The sequence below is a fragment of the Panicum virgatum genome, chromosome 6N (genome assembly GCF_016808335.1).
Source record: "Panicum virgatum strain AP13 chromosome 6N, P.virgatum_v5, whole genome shotgun sequence".
NCBI lineage: Eukaryota > Viridiplantae > Streptophyta > Magnoliopsida > Poales > Poaceae > Panicum > Panicum virgatum.
Window position 1 is genome coordinate 53,050,918 of NC_053150.1, and position 15,955 is coordinate 53,066,872.

Consider the following 15,955-nt stretch of genomic DNA (forward strand, 5'->3'; position numbering starts at 1 on the left):
TGTGTACTGTAGTAATTTAGTGTCTAATCATATCCTAATTAGACTCATTAGATCCGTCTCGCAATTTACAAGCAAACTATGCAATTCATTTTTTATTTCGTTTAAATTGAATACTTCATGCATATAAAATTCTTTTTTGATGTGATAGATTTGGAATTTGGAATTTTGCATCTAAACAAGGGCTGTGTTTAGTTTCAAAATTTCTCTCTCCAAACTTCACTATTTACCTATCACATCAAATCTTTTGCATCATGTATGGAGTATTAAATGTAGATAAATAAAAAAATTAATTACATAGTTTTGATGTACACGACGAGACGAATCTTTTAAGCCTAGTTAGGTCATGATAGAACAATAATTATTCAAACAAACGAAAAATATTACAGTGTGCTACAGTATCCGATGTGACTCTTTTCACCACCATAACGCAGCCAAGGGCTTGTTCACACGCAGCTTCTGGCAGAGACTGCTGCAGTGCTACTCCACTCCTGCATCTTCCGCAAAGCAGCTGCGTGTCTGGTGAGTGGTGAACAAGCAAGCAGCATAGCTGTCCAGTGTTTTCCAGGGTTTGTTTGATTCGCGCTACAATTATAGCGCGCTAGAAATAGTAATAATTTTGATCACTAATTATAATGTCAAATAAAGTCAGTTTACAAAACTAACTTCAGAACCCCCGTGCTAGTGACCCTGAAGAATCTAATGAGGTCTTTGACCGCACAATTAGATGATGGTTACTGTAGCATGACTGTAGCTAATCATCAATTAATTATAGTAATTAGATTCGTCGCGGAAAATTACACACATCTCTATTTTGCAAATAGACTTTACAATTGTAGCGCGCTAGAAATAGTAATAATTTTGATTAATAATTATAATGTCAAATAAAGTCAGTTTACAAAACTAACTTCAGAACCCCCGTGCTAGTGACCGTGAAGAATCTAATGAGGTCTTTGACCGCACAATTAGATAATGGTTACTGTAGCATGACTGTAGCTAATCATCAATTAATTATAGTAATTAGATTCGTCGCGAAAAATTACACACATCTCTAAAAAGATTTTGCAAATAGACTTTATTTAGTACTTCTTGCATGCGAATTTTTTTTCGAGAAACAAGCACGCTAGTTTTGTTGCCAAACCAAGGCCCGAGTCACTTCTGTTCCTGTTAGCCAAAGCTGTACATGCACGATACCTGATCTGCAACTTGCAGTACACTTCTGTTCCTGTTCTAAAGCCAAAGCAGTACACTGAAGATTCGTAATCATCACATGTCCCTCCTCGCTTCGGGCTGCGTTTAGTTCCCAAAATAATTTGCTCAGACACATCGAATTTTCGAACACATGTATGAAGTATTAAATATAATTAAAAAATAACTAATTACAATCTAACTGATTCCTACGAGATAATTATTAAATAACAATAAAATATACTACAGTACCCAAACCCAAACTTTTTCACCATCTAAACACCCCCTCACTGTGCAAATCATGATATGCTGCGGTACAGATTCATCCCTGGCACTAGGGAGGGAGGCGACAAGACAGCCATCTCTCTCTACATGCAATGCAATGCAATGCAACTCTGCTCCTCCTAACATACTCTTCAGCAGGTTCCTTTCGCGCCAGCAGGAACCAGATTGGTAGGGATCAGACAGGAGAGTTAAGCAATACGGATTAACAACGAAGCTTACTTTCAGTTGTAGCATGTGCTGCACCACATATTTCCCTTATTTATATGTTCTGATTGATCCTGAGGACAGGAGGTCTCCATCAGAATCATCCAACCCAGCAGGACCTTAATTAGGATCACTGTACATGCATGTTTAGTTTGCTGACAACCATGAGTCGCATCTATCACAACGAGTCAAAAGGAGGCAAGGCAAAGCATGTCTACGCATGGTCTGCTACTGCTTGCTTCATACGCTCTCCTGTACACAATCATATCTGGTTTGAGACTGGCAATACCACAAGGATCTCAAGGAGGTATACAACAGGGGGACAACCCTTCTCTTTTTTCTTTCTCAACACAAATACTTATGGTATGAGTATAATCATGATAAATAAAATGTACTCGGTCGCCAAGGCCTGCCGGAGTCATCAAGCGCCTACGCAGCTTTCCCAGCAACCGTAGCTCGAGCTGAAACTGCCTCCACCAGTCTGCTGGGCATACTCGGAGATCACTTTGCGGGCGCAGGCATCCCATGTCCTTGCGATTTCTCGCAGTGACATGGGCTCCGCTAGACCACGGAGCAATATGCCGAACTTTGACTTGGCCTTTGTAGACAGGTCGTCCGAGTTCCTGCTGCAGCCACAATACACAAAATCAATCACCACCTTCCATACACAATAATATATGATGCCACACCACAACTCACCTCTGTTCATCCGGAAACTTGTCTAAGAGCACCGGGGAGCATTTGGGGTAGCTAGCAGGAACAAGCAACCTCAATGGCAGAATCGGGCTCTGCCACACAATTTCAAAACACGACAGAATGAGGCAACCAATGCCAGCACAGATCCATCAACAAAAAGAAAAAGGAGAAATCACATGAGGCTGCCTCACCATCTGTGCCGAAGCAAACATGGATTTCAAGCTGGGGCTAACAGCAACAGCAGTGAACGTGCATCTAATGACTGTCCCTTCAGCCCCCTCAGATGTAGCAGCGAATGACTCAGCATCATCCTCGGAGACATGGAGCTCTGTGTCTATGAGCTGTTGGTTTATCTCCTGAATCTCCTCCATTAGAGCATGGTTCACCTGCAAAACGATGAGTATGATACGGGATCAAAACACTAGATAGGCAACGCTTTGGATACCAGACAAGCAACATGTCCCTTTTATTAGATACAAATATGCAAGTTAATGAATGACTATTGCGCTCTGCATAGCTTATCTACAGAAATATTGGGAGAACCACACCTCAGCCTTTTGACACTTGACACGTGAGGTTGCAGTTGATTGCAGCTCAGGAGTCTCCACACTATATGATTGCTTCAAGCTATCATTGATGCTTCCAGGCGATGACACATTAAGAGGCATAGCACTAGTGTCCCTCTTCATTTTCTTTGATGTACCGCTCCCATCATGGCTTATGAAGTTCCTGGCTTGCAAGCGGCATTTTGTCATAGCGACAAGATCTTCACCAACAGCAGCTCTAGAACCGTTACCAGGTGCTGATCCAGCGATCCTATCAATCATACTCACGACAGAACCTATATCGCTAACTGCAGCAGTAAGGGATTGGCGCTGTGTTGTTCGCAACTGCATTGCAACACAAAAGTTCAACATGAAGCATATGAAGAAAATATTAACATAGACTCCGATATATCAAATAAAAATAATTTTTAGAGGGTGTCAATGACTTATGTCTATTATTACCATACAAGGAGAACATGTTTTCAGAGAAATATCTGGATTACGAAGTATAATAAGAAACCGTGTTAACTATAAAGCCTTATGCTCTGCATGCTTTCACCTTTCAGATATGCAAAAAGCAAGAGCCAAAAGTACAACAAGATTTGACTAGGCAGTAATTGTCATCTTTTGAAGAGCTAGCATGGTACATATGGGTTGCTGGGAAAAGGCATATACGAAACTTCTATAGACAAAATTTTAAGCCTCATTTTCTTTGTGCTAGTATGTTTTGGAGATTTATAGGCATACACATTCAACAGCACATTAAGAAAAGTATGACCAAACAATTGTCGAAAGGAAGTAAATAGGAAGCTGGAGAGATACTGACAGCTTTAAGCAAGCGGTCGAGGGGCCTTTCTGCTGCGCTTGATTTGGTTGGAACTTGAGTAGGTACATTAGCCTGACTTCCATCGACACTTGTGAATTCTGCTAGCAAGGGTGACGCAGATATGCCTGGTGTGTTAACGGCTATTGATTGTGTTTGAGGTGGAAGGGAAGTTTGCTGATGTCCAGCCTGCCCAGTACTAGTAAGTGATGATAAGTTGGAGAGTGGTTTATCTGAATCCACTGGTATAGGAGATGGGGCAACAGGTGGGGATGGAGATGGAACAAATGGTGAGTTAGCTGAATGCAGTGGTGTTCCGGTCTTGAGTTGAGACTGCAACAGATTGTGCTGATCAACCTGAGGAGAATGGTGTGAGATTTGTGGGGATGATGCTTGGAGGTTTTGTGGAGAAGAAATTGGAAAGGCACTATTCTGTTTCATCTGCTGATAATAGTTGCGTTGACCCAGGTACATTCCAGATTTCATTGCAGGTCCTTGCCTAACCTTTAGCTCGTTCAAATCATTTCCAGAATGAAGCTGTGAGACCTGCATCTGCCCTTGCTGCTGTTGTTTCTGCAATTGTTGCTGCATTGGTAGCTGTGATTGATGAATTTGCTTTTGTTGCTGTAAGTGTTGTATAATCTGCTGACGCTTTATTTGCTGACTTTGCATAATCTGATGCTCCTGTTGTTGCTGCTTTAGCTGCTGCAATGAGCTTGCGTTTTGTTGCATGGAATTGGTATTAGGTTGCATTGTACTCATCGCATTGTTGGATAACAAGTTACTACTGGACTGCTGCTGTGCATTCATTGCACCCTGCATGGGACCAGTGCTTCCCTGTTGCAATGCAGAACCCATTGAACCATGCTGCACATGATTAAAATTATTTCCTTGGGCGCTCTCCAAATTAGAGCCAGCCTGCAGTGCATTTGTGACATTTTGCTGAGTTGTTGGAACACCAAAGTTTGTCGCTTGAGGCGCAGGTACATGCTGGATGCCAGGTGCACCAGAGGACTGTACTCCTGTGCTCATGCTAGGCAAACTTGCTTGAGGCATCTGATTAGCATGACTATCATGCTGCTGCAAACCTGAAGCCTGTTGTTGCTGTGAAATGTTAGAGCTAGGAGCTTGCCCAACAGATTGCTGAAACTGTTGTTGTCCTTGTGCCTGCACAGGCTTCCTTCTTTGAAAATTCAGGATATTGACAATTTGCTTCTCATATATTGGAATTTTTTCCCTCAAACCTGGCTGAATGCTGCTCTTGTTAAGTTGCAGGAAGTGCAATGTGCGCTCCAACGATGCTTTGAAGTTCTTCATCTTTTCATACTGGTCTGATGACTTTTGAGCTGGCATGTGGTTATCAACATGTTGTATCTTCATAGATATTTTATTGTACAAATCATTGAGTTCTGCAAAGTACTGGTCTTTTAAGTTCTTAATCTGTGCACAAACAAACAAACAAACAATAAAGGTGGTTGCCAAGGCATTCCATTAATGTGTTTTCTAATATATACAGGTCGAAATTAATGATCAATGAAATAATGATACCAAAAGAAAAACAGTATAATGAATTTAGGACCAGGCAGGAAGCAAAAATCCTAACATTTCTACGTTCAACGATGCCAGTTATCTATACCTATTTATAAAGCGAGTAAGGTTTCCACCCAATTTTTTGGTTTGGTCCGTTCTTAACCATTGACAAGTGGGCCTAATTTGATTTTGGCTCGTTCTCCGTCACCGAAAGGTGGGCCTGATCCAACAAGTCGTCGCCAACAGGTGGGTCTGATCCAACAAGTCTTCCGCATCTCCTCCCCCGTCAACTTGCGCTCGACCCCCCACCCCCCTCCTCCCCCGTCCTCCTGTGCTCACACGGTGGTTCTGCTCCTCCCCCAACCTCCTACGCTCGCACGTGGGTGGTTCTGCGGCATCGGCAATCAGCGGTGGCAGCCATGGTTTCAGATTCCCCTTCCTGTCGGCGGTGGCAGCAGCAGGTGTGCCAAGCGGCGGCAAGTCGTGCCCCCCCCCCCCCCCCCGACTTCTATCCGAATAAGAAGCGCATCGCCGGGAGCGGAAGCGGCACCCTGTGGCCTACTGGTCTCCTATCTGAATCGGAAGAGAATAGCCGGTGTTCACCCTGTGGCACGAGAAAGAAAGGGAAGCTGGGGCACTAGCAGCTAACACGAAGACTTGGCGGTGAGGGAATCAGAGTGAGATGCAGGTGGAGCTGATCCTTGGTTTGGTGCTTTGGGCCCTGCAACTGTTGTTTGTTGATTTGCGACTTGCAGCAGGAGCAGGGATAAAAGGAACAGCTTGCTGCTCCGCTTGAACCGAATCAAAGGGGATGAGTTGTTCTGGTGCTCGGTATTAGCAAGCGGAAGGAGATATGCTACTTGTTTGCATCTGGTGCATGAGTGAGGGGAGGGCCAGGCTAGGTACTACGGATTGCTTGGTGAAGAGAGTACCAGAGGGAGGAAAGATGAGCAAGCTTGTGCTACTGCCGTGCTGTTTGGATTGGAATTTGGCATGAGGGGGAAATTGGGGATCCGGGGCTGCTCAGATTGGGGGTAGAAGTGGAGACCAGAGAGACAAAAGGTAAGATGGCAAATAGATAGTGGAGTTCAAAAGCAAAGGTTAATTTTACGAAAGATACAAACAGACAAGTAATGGTCAGATATTTGGGTGTCAAGCATATCCGATTACGATAAGCTAAGAGAAATAAAGAAACTGACAATTAGCTCAAAGAGTAATATCTAGGTTCTATTTCCCTAATAAACAATTTCAGTAATCATCTAATGGGATCTCTCAATATCTCTTTCGTGATTATTAAAGGTACGCCTGCTAATGGGGTTGAACCTGCCCCAAATCCGCCCCTACCCATATTTCAAGAGCCCTAACTACCACCCACCCCAACCCACCCCGTCGGCCCAATGCCCCAACCCGCCCCAACCCGAAGTCACAACGGAAGATGATATGCGACTTACGCGCCGATCTACTACCATAGCGCCCCAACCCATCCCAACCCGTCTGTGTCGTCAACCCAACCCGCCCCAACCTGTTACATAGTGTCACCCGTTTCCACCCATCCAATAGTACCCGTATTAAAACCCACCCAAAAAACCCGTCAAGCCCCACCCCATTAGCAGGAGTAATTAAAGGTGTTGTTTTCCGGTTCCCAATAATCTTGTCACGATCCAACTACCATACTAGGAGGGTCACAACCCGAGTTGGGGTGGATTATTGGTTTATCTCAATAATTATTAGGAAAAGAGAAAGGTAAAGTTGATCTGCTGGAGTACTATTTTTTGCAAAAGGTTCTCCCTATATGTTTGTTAGTTGGATTGGGGAACAAGAAACTCTCTCATGATCAAACTTAACTCTAGAGGACTTTGGACAAGGCCAGATTCAAAATTAGAGATGACAACAGAAAATTGATAGAAAATTTGATTGTGGTTTTTTTTTTGGCATGTCATTGCCCTTGCATTGTAATTTATTATCCCGACTGTTAGCATTGAAGAAGCAACTGTACTCATCCAATATGGTAACGACTCCATAACAAACAAGAGACACATGTCATGCATTAGAATAAGACGGATCTCCCGTTGCAACGCACAGGCATATTGCTAGTTACATCTTATATGTCAATCTCAATCAGTTGAATCACAGATCTACCTATTCCTGGCACTCTTCTTCAATGAACATTAGAAAGCTGCGAGTAAAAGCTTGACAATGCTAATGGATTGTAACATGCTTTACCATTTGATATAGCTCCTCTTGCAAATCACCTGCACCTGGATGACCAGTTTGAGCAGTGGAATCCACAGATGCTGCATAGAAAGCAAGGTTGTTAAAACAATCAAGACACCAATGAACAAGCAATCAAGTAGCAACCTAAAACACGAAACCAGATGCAAACAGTGCGGAAATTTGCATGCTTACTACTGGAGAAGTCGCAAGGTTGAATTAAAGATTAGAATACAGAAAAATTATTGCAGAGTAACAATTACAGAAACACTAAACACAAATGAGGACCACATTTGGTGAAGAAAAAACATTGAAGATCGACCTAGTCAAAATAACAGGCTGTGGACTTACGGTATAAAACTGCACCTGATTTATGCATATATGGTTGCCATCCCTAAATTTTTTTATTCCTAGCAATTTAAAGCTTATTCTCACAGAATAAGTATCGCCATAATATACTAAAGTTAAGCAGAAATAAATCTCAGATCCCTAAGATGGATAAAACTGCAAGTGGACAACAAAAGTTTTGTTCATATCTGTAGGGCTACAGCAACAAATGATGGTAAGCATAACACAACCTTAGCTTCAACAACAACAACAACAACAACAACATAGCCTTTTTTCCCAAGCAAGTTGGGGTAGGCTAGAGATGAAACCCGAAAGAAATAAGTTCAAGGTTCAGGCATATTGATAGCTAGTCTCCAAGCGCTCCTATCCAAAGCTATCTCTTTAGAGATATTCCAATCCTTAAGGTCTCTCTTAACCGACTCATCCCACGTCAGTTTAGGTCTACCTCTACCCCTCTTTACATTATCGACCCGCTCAAGAACCCCATTACGCACCGGCGCCTCAGGAGGCCTTCGTTGGACATGTCCAAACTCCAAACCATCTCAGCCGATGCTGGGTAAGTTTCTCCTCAATTGGTGCCACTCCGACCCTATCCCGAATAACTTCGTTCCGGACCCTATCCCTTCTTGTGTGCCCGCAAAACCACCGCAACATCCGCATCTCTGCTACACTCAGTTGCTGGACATGTCGCCTTTTTGTAGGCCAACATTCAGCACCGTATAACATCGCCGGACGAATTGTTGTCCTATAGAATTTGCCTTTTAGCTTTTGTGGCACCCTCTTGTCACAAAGGATGCCAGAAGCTTGCCGCCATTTCAACCAGCCAGCTGAAATTCTATGCCTAACATCTTCATCAATGTCGCCATCCTTTTGTAGCACCGATCCTAAATACCGAAAAGTATCCTCTGGACCACCACTTGCCCATCTAGACTAACGTCTCCCCCCTCATGCCTAGTCGCGCTGAAATCGCACATCATGTACTCGGTCTTGGTCCTACTAAGTCTGAACCCTTTCGACTCTAACGTGCGTCTCCACAGTCTTACACAAGAACTCAGGGAATCGTTAAGGTAGAGTAATAGTACAGGACAAGACAGAGTACTAGTAAAAGACTGCAAAGACGGTATATGAGGAACTTACTACTGGATGAAACTTCTTGAAGGCCCCTCGGAGCCTGAATATATTGCTTTTGATCAATGTTATTTTGTTGTAAAAGCATGCTAGCTGAAGTTTGAAGTCTCTGTTGCATTCCCAATTGTTGTTGCAGTTGATTAGGCTGAGACTGGAACTGTGACATCATATGTTGTTGAGATTGCTGAAGCTGGTTCTGCTGAGACTGAGGTTGCATCAAACCCATCGATGCCTGCTGAGCATGGTGTTGCTGCTGTGGTTGCTGAATTGCCTTATTTGACATATGCATTCGTTGCATGCTAGAAACATTTGGCGCAGTTCCAAGAAGCTGCTGCTGCTGGTTTTGCTGCTGCTGCTGATGCAGACTTGACATATTTCCCTGGGGGGCCAATTGTTGAGGCTGGTGCAAGGGCATTGATTGCTGGTTCAACATCTGCTGCGTCTGTTGCATATTCAAAAGATTATTTGACTGAACTGGTAGCCCAGCACCATTCTGTTGACTGATTAACTGATTTTGTTGCAAATTTGACTGTTGACCCATTAATTGTGGTTGCTGTTGTTGCAAAGGAATGTTGGACTGTTGAGTTGGCTGAGTTTGCTGCAAAGAAGGCTGCTGATGCATGGAGGACTGTGGATGTTGCTGCTGCCTCATTACAGATGGTGTAGGCTGCTGGAGTAATGACTGCACAGATTGTTGTACTGAGTTCAAAGGATTCTGTTGAATACCACTCTGCGTAGCGGACTGCATAGCCATGGGCTGCGTTTGTGAAATGGTGGACTGCCCAGGCTGAAGGCCAGATGACATCTGCATCATGGCCTGCTGTGAAGATTGCAGCTGTGTTGACTGCAATAAAGATTGCTGCTGCTGAATGTGTGGTTGCATGAGTGCGTTCTGCTGCAATTTCTGGTTCATCAACATTTTTTGCTGCTGATAAATTAACTGATTCTGTGCTTGCTGCTGCTGCTGCTGCTGCTGCTGCCTACCTGCCAATTGTCTTTGTGCAGCATACATATCTTGTGGAGTACCCTGTGCCAAACCATTGTTCATGGTGTTTTGTGGCATGCCAGACATGTTCTGCAGCGTGGATGTCTGGCTGACACCCGACAAGCTCTGACCAAGACTAGGGAGAGAACCTTGAACAGATGTAGAAGCATTTGGTTGCCGTGTCTGTTGCTGAGACATCAACGGGATAGCTGATGACTGTGCTGGATTACTGCCTTGTGGAGGAAGGCCAGGTGCTGTTTTAGAAAATATACCATCGTTAAGACAAGGAACACTTACTTTAAAATTGCAACAAGCACACGGAAGAACTCAATGCAGCATATTACAGATAAAAAACTGAGAAAGTGAGCTTCCTCATTTTCTGACACACAGAAGAACTCAATGCAACATATTACAGATAAAAAAACAGAAGAACTCAAGGAAAGCATACTGAAAACAATTAGGAACTGAGCCACTGATTTGTATCTCAAAAGAAAATTACCATGGTATAATCATTCAGAACGCATGTGCATCACTTTACATTAACTAATAAGTAACATCTAATGCCTGTTTGAATGCAAAATAAATATTTTTGAAGTATTGGCAAAATACAACGGTTTTGCAAAATACATTGGTTTCGGAAAGGTACTGGATGTTAGGATGCAACAAACCTTCTAGTTTTCAAAACCATGGTATTGTTAAAACTACTCTCTCTCTCTCTCTCTCTCTCTCTCTCTCTCTCTCTCTCTCTCTCTCTCTCCTTAGAATTAGAAAACAAATTTACTGCACAAAAAAACTTGCTCGTGATAAAGTTTCTAATCTAAGAAGCAAATACATCAACATCACAAAAAGGGTGTCTGCTGTATATTGGTGCATGGTACCTGTACCTGGGGGGTTTTGATTTGGAATCACTTGAGCATTTCCAGCGTTCTGTTGTGTCTTTGTCTGACTCTCCATAGACAGCATTTTCAGAGAAATCTTCCGCAGATAATCAGACTGAGTGATACAAAAGGAAAGTACTTAAGATGTAGCTTTGCATTAATACAGTTAATAAGTATAAGATGCATGGGCCCATAATATTTTGGTACCAGAAGGCCTGATATCATTACATAGTATATATGCATTGCCCCATCGTCTATGTTAGGATGATAAAAAGATGCTACAAGAACCTAAAAATTGACCTACAAGGTTTTTAGATTGTTCATAGATATCATTGATGATCCCACCCCATAACTAAAAGTTCTAACTCTGAGGCTGCAGTATAGATTTTCTCTAGATTTAGGTTAAAATACCTGGTTGGTGGCTGCAGTATAGATTTTCTCTTCAAAACGCACAGCAATTTTTTGAAGCTCACTCAGCCCCTCAGGCACTGATACTGGCAGATGCTTCTTCAGAGTCTCCATTCTACACAAATAATGAAAGATGTGATGTGATATATTGAGAGATTCGAAGCTTTAGGAAGAGTACTTAAGTCTGGAAAATTTTGTTGGCACATCTTTTTGTGACTTATCTAATGGTCGATAAATTAGTTTAGATGGGAAAGGAGTTAGGTGTGCAACTAATCCGTCGTTTGAAACAAAAATCACCCAAACAAATGTCCAACCGCCTGTAAACGCACTGCCACGACCCGTGCTGCTCGGGGTCTAAGTTAGCACTTTCCCTGTGTGTGTCTATGATCCAGGCATGACCTTCTAGGCAGCTATATATTGTTTTTTGTATCCTGTAGCAACACACAAGTAGTTTCTGCTCTTGGAATTTGATAATTAAATTAGGCAGAGATGTGTAATCTAGATAGGATGATGGAGTGGATGGCAAGGATGCGAGACCCCTTTGCCGATCCGCGATGTGATTATGTAGAAATAGGCAGATGAACCAGTAGGCCCATGCGCACAGATGGATCGGCAAACCCTACCCTAACACAGTAGGGTGCATCTAACTGCAGGGGGACGGAGGCATGTGCGTACGGATCGAATCGAACGCAAAGGAATTGAAATTGCATCTCGTCGGTGGGGGGGGGGGGGAGGGAGGGAAGCGAAGCGAAGGAAGAGGGGCCGATGGACGTACATCTTATTGACGATCCTGCTTCGCGCCTCGGGCTGGAGCTGGGTGCGCCAGTCGCCTCCGGCGGGAGCGGCGGCGTTAGGGTCGACGCCACCGGCGGCAGGGTCGGCCCCCTGCGTGGGGCGCCAGTTGGCGGCGCCGTCCATGGCCTGCGGCCCGGCCGCCTGTCTAGCTCTTTCTCTCTTGGAATTTGACTGGTGGATTGGACGGATCTGTTGGGCGACCAAGGATCGCCGGTTGCTCTACGGCGAGCAGCAGCTGCAGCCTGCAGCAGGAGGAGGAGGAATCGAGGCGGGCGGGTGGGGAGAAGAAATTGAGGAAAGCGACGCGACGCGAGAGACCTCGCTCGTCTCGGCTGGGAGGAAGATGACCACCACCCAACCCCACCACCGCCGCGACTTATTCCTCCTCCTCTCTCTCTTGCTGGAGATATTTGGCCCATTACAGTCCATGGGCCGGATATATTTGGGCCTTCTCGTTCTCTTACAGAAAGAAAAAAAACAAGGCCCATCCTGCAGTAGCAGCAGCCGCCTGTCTGGCCCGTCCGCGTCGCCGTTGGAAGGAGGAAGGGAAGCGCCTGCGCCGGCACCCTCTCCGCGCGGCGGCGGTTGGTAAGCCCCAGCCGCAGCCCCTGCCCCTGCCCCTGCCCCAGCTCCAGCCGCTGTCGTGTGCTTCTCCTCCGCCTCTCTGATGGTGATTCGGAGCTGCTCTTCTTTCCTCCGTGGACTGCTGATTTCCAGAGCGGCGTGGAGGAGGCAGCACCCCCTCTTCTTGGCTCTCAGGCCTCCTGTGCCGCCGCCCGCACGCTTCTCCTCCTCCTCCTCCTCACGGCGCTCCACCAAGAGATCCGCCGCAAAGACGCCAATGGACTCCGCAGCAGCCGGCGAGCCCTTCTACGTCGTCCGCAAGGGGGACGTCATCGGCATCTACAAGACCCTCAGCGAATGCCAAGCTCAAGTCAGCAATTCGGTATCTACCTTCAACTTCCGTCAGTTCCTTTCCCTTGCTAACTAATGCTTGCTTGCTCACCATGCCCCTGCTGCTGCTAGGTTTGCGACCCTTCCGTCACTGTCTTCAAAGGCTACTCTCTGCGCAAAGACACCGAGGAATATCTCGCTGCGCGCGGCTTGAGGAACGCCCTCTACGCCATTGACGCAGCAGATGCACGAGATGAATTGTTCGACGATCTAGTTCCCTGCCCTTTCCAGGTAACGCAACCAAACCAGCAGCCAGCTGCTGCAGAGCCACGCTCTGTCAGTAATTCTACAATGCACTAAGTGCCCACCAGTTTTGCATGATAATATGTTACTAGGCTTGCATCTTACTTACTACCATCCTCCTAGAGTGATGATTGTGCAATTTGTGTTGGTGTGTGATTTCAGCAACCTGATGCAGCTGCATCCTCAACTTTGAAAAGGCCAAACGAGATTGTGAGTAGCATTTTTTTGCCCCCACAATAGTCAATAGGTTGATCCATTTAAAACTCACCTCTGTTTATCTCATTTACTCGCACCGAAAATCACTTTCTCAAGGAAACTGGGCCATCAAAGAAGCATCCCAAAGTTGATGAGCAGGAACCATTACCTGATAGTCATGTGAGTATGAATAATGTACATTGTTCCTTGGTTCGTTTCTGTAGTTACGGTATCATACTAGCATGTATATTTGCAACCTATCTTTGCTGTGATGATACATGAACTTTTCTCATCAGCAGGTTTGACCTTTTATGCAGCTCTCTTGTATTCTTGAATTTGATGGTGCTTCTAAGGGAAATCCTGGGAAAGCAGGGGCTGGAGCAATAATAAGGCGGTTAGATGGTTCTGTGGTATGTCGTGCAACTGCTAGCTAAGCTGTTATGTTGTATTAACATTCAATCACCATGCCTATCTGGTTACCATGTTATGATCTTTACTGAAGATTGCTCAGCTGCGTGAGGGTCTGGGTATTGCAACGAACAATGCTGCTGAATATCGTGCGCTGATCCTGGGGCTTAAATATGCGGCCAAAAAAGGATTCAAGTATATCCGTGCTCAAGGAGATTCTAAGCTTGTCTGTAACCAGGTGAGTGGTGATAACTTCGCTACTCCACAGCTTGTATGTTCTACTGTGCACCATCAATCAATAGACATTTAGCGCTGTGCAGTTCGTTCTGACTCTCTAATCCCACTAAAGTATTAAATTTGTGGATGAATGGAAAACTCAAAATGGGTCTTTTACAGGCTTCGTTTGTTACCTCAAATGTGATTTGGCCACACAGTTTTATTCAGTCTTGTTTTGCAAAATGGATTTTTTTTATTCAACACGCCCAAGTACATGTTCTTCTGTTGAAACAGCCCTTGTTCAAATCAGGTCTCATTAAATTAAAGCCATCTCGATGCATACAAAATCTTATAAAATCTCTCAGGAGAGCTCCTTGAGCAGCTGGATACTGTAGTAACATTCATCTTTTCCTTAACAAAACTAACATATTGGACTTCTGGAGCAGGTCCAAGATCTCTGGCGTGCTAGGAATGATAATATGGCTGGCTTGTGCAAGAAAGTTAAGGAGCTGAAGGGGACATTTCAGTTATTTCAAATCAGGCATGTTTTGAGGGTAGGTATCACATATTTCCTCTGTCTTCTGACCTTGTTCGGTTTTCTTTTAGACAAGCCAGCGTTATGGTTTGCCATTTGCATACGCTGCACCACATTAAATTCTTCATTTATTCTTTTTTTAGTGCTGGAACCTACCAATATATAGTTTGCCATGCAAAATTTAATGTTGACAATCATATAATCAATTCTCAAAAGATACCAGTTCCCAAAAAAAAAAGGTGGAGTCCTCCCCCCTCCCTCTTCTGCGGAGCTCTTTGAGTGTTGCGTATTAGCTATTTCGTGCACGTTAGCATGCCTCTACATTTTCTTGCAATTGAAGTAGTGAAAAAGTGACCCAAGATTGATGCATGACCAATTCATGATTGCTTCATATTGTCTCAGTTAAGTGGTAACATATTTCTTCCAGCAATTTCCTATCTGTTTTACATGTAAGCATCGTTTAGAATTGGCATCTAATAAACATATAGATTGACATCTCCACGGTTTGATATGGCCTTTCCACTTTTTTATATTAATCAATTTTTAGCAGTAATTCTTTTGATCAGCCATCTGCTCCTCAGTGAAGCATAACTTGCTGCTAGAATTCTTTTTTTACTGGATTCAATGTTGGTCCAACAGTCCCTCTCTCAAGAAAGGATGTGGGTGACAACTAGAATGCTGGTACCCCTGTCACTCATACTGCCTTGTTTCGTGCACAGGATTACAACTCAGCTGCTGACGCTCAAGCTAACTTTGCAGTCGAACTTCCTGGTACGAATTTCTGTGTACCCTGGTGAATTGCTAGCTACTATCCAATTGTATTGTATTAGACCTGATTTCGTTGGCTCTACTACAGTTGGTGAAGTTCAAGAGCAGTCAAACTTTCCATGCTAGTAGTTATGTTGTGCACCGGTCTGGTTTGTGCATCCATCGCTTAGGTGCTGGGACTGAATATACGTCACGTTCGTTAAGTTCCCATTGACAGTAAAGGAAGGGATAATACAGCAGCTGTAGTCAAAGTTGTAGTGAATCTGATATATCTGCAGGGAATTGAACCGTCTGAGTTGAGATATTGAGTACATTTCTAGGAGATTTAATCAACTCAAAACTTGTGTAGTGCATTGGCTGCATTGTAAAGAACCAGTGTTTTGCTGATGTGCAATGTTTGTATTCGAAATATTATTGACGAACAAATCTAGATCAATGTGTTCGGCTTGAGATTCTTGATGCAACAAGTTATCATCAGTAAAGAAAATTGAACAATTTGCACACAAGGAAGTTAGTTTCAGATCGTGAAGATGACATTTTGTGGGATATGCGAAGTGCAACAGGCACCAAGATCACGGCTTGGATATGTTGGAAGCGAGGCTGGCAAAATTCTGG

General features: G+C 44.1%; 2 protein-coding genes across 9 annotated transcripts; one reads left to right on the top strand and one right to left on the bottom strand.

The window, feature by feature from the left end:
- Nucleotides 1-1,695: 1,695 nt before the first annotated feature.
- LOC120678995 (mediator of RNA polymerase II transcription subunit 15a-like) lies at nt 1,696-12,392 on the bottom strand. 4 transcript variants are annotated; one of them, XM_039960478.1, is made up of 10 exons: nt 12,002-12,378; nt 11,230-11,341; nt 10,819-10,933; nt 8,965-10,194; nt 7,492-7,562; nt 3,742-5,178; nt 2,919-3,260; nt 2,562-2,756; nt 2,374-2,462; nt 1,696-2,300 (listed from the first exon to the last, which is right to left on the bottom strand). In XM_039960478.1, exons 1-10 carry the CDS (start codon nt 12,142-12,144, stop codon nt 2,096-2,098), a joined length of 3,939 nt encoding a protein of 1,312 aa, XP_039816412.1. In that variant the 5' UTR covers nt 12,145-12,378; the 3' UTR covers nt 1,696-2,095. The 4 variants fall into 4 exon arrangements, with proteins under 4 accessions (XP_039816412.1, XP_039816414.1, XP_039816413.1 ...); XM_039960480.1 differs by having other exon boundaries at nt 10,825-10,933; nt 12,002-12,370; XM_039960479.1 differs by having other exon boundaries at nt 1,706-2,297; nt 12,002-12,392.
- A 121-nt stretch (nt 12,393-12,513) lies between these two features.
- LOC120677334 lies at nt 12,514-15,835 on the top strand. Of its 5 annotated transcripts, XM_039958492.1 has the most exons (10): nt 12,514-12,609; nt 12,739-12,967; nt 13,048-13,206; nt 13,381-13,428; nt 13,531-13,593; nt 13,731-13,823; nt 13,916-14,059; nt 14,484-14,591; nt 15,212-15,343; nt 15,429-15,835. In XM_039958492.1, the coding sequence occupies exons 2-10, from the start codon at nt 12,863-12,865 to the stop codon at nt 15,552-15,554; spliced, it is 978 nt and encodes a 325-aa protein (XP_039814426.1). In that variant the 5' UTR covers nt 12,514-12,609; nt 12,739-12,862; the 3' UTR covers nt 15,555-15,835. The 5 variants fall into 5 exon arrangements, with proteins under 5 accessions (XP_039814426.1, XP_039814423.1, XP_039814425.1 ...); XM_039958489.1 differs by having other exon boundaries at nt 12,533-12,967; XM_039958491.1 differs by having other exon boundaries at nt 12,533-12,967; nt 15,292-15,343.
- Nucleotides 15,836-15,955: the final 120 nt, after the last annotated feature.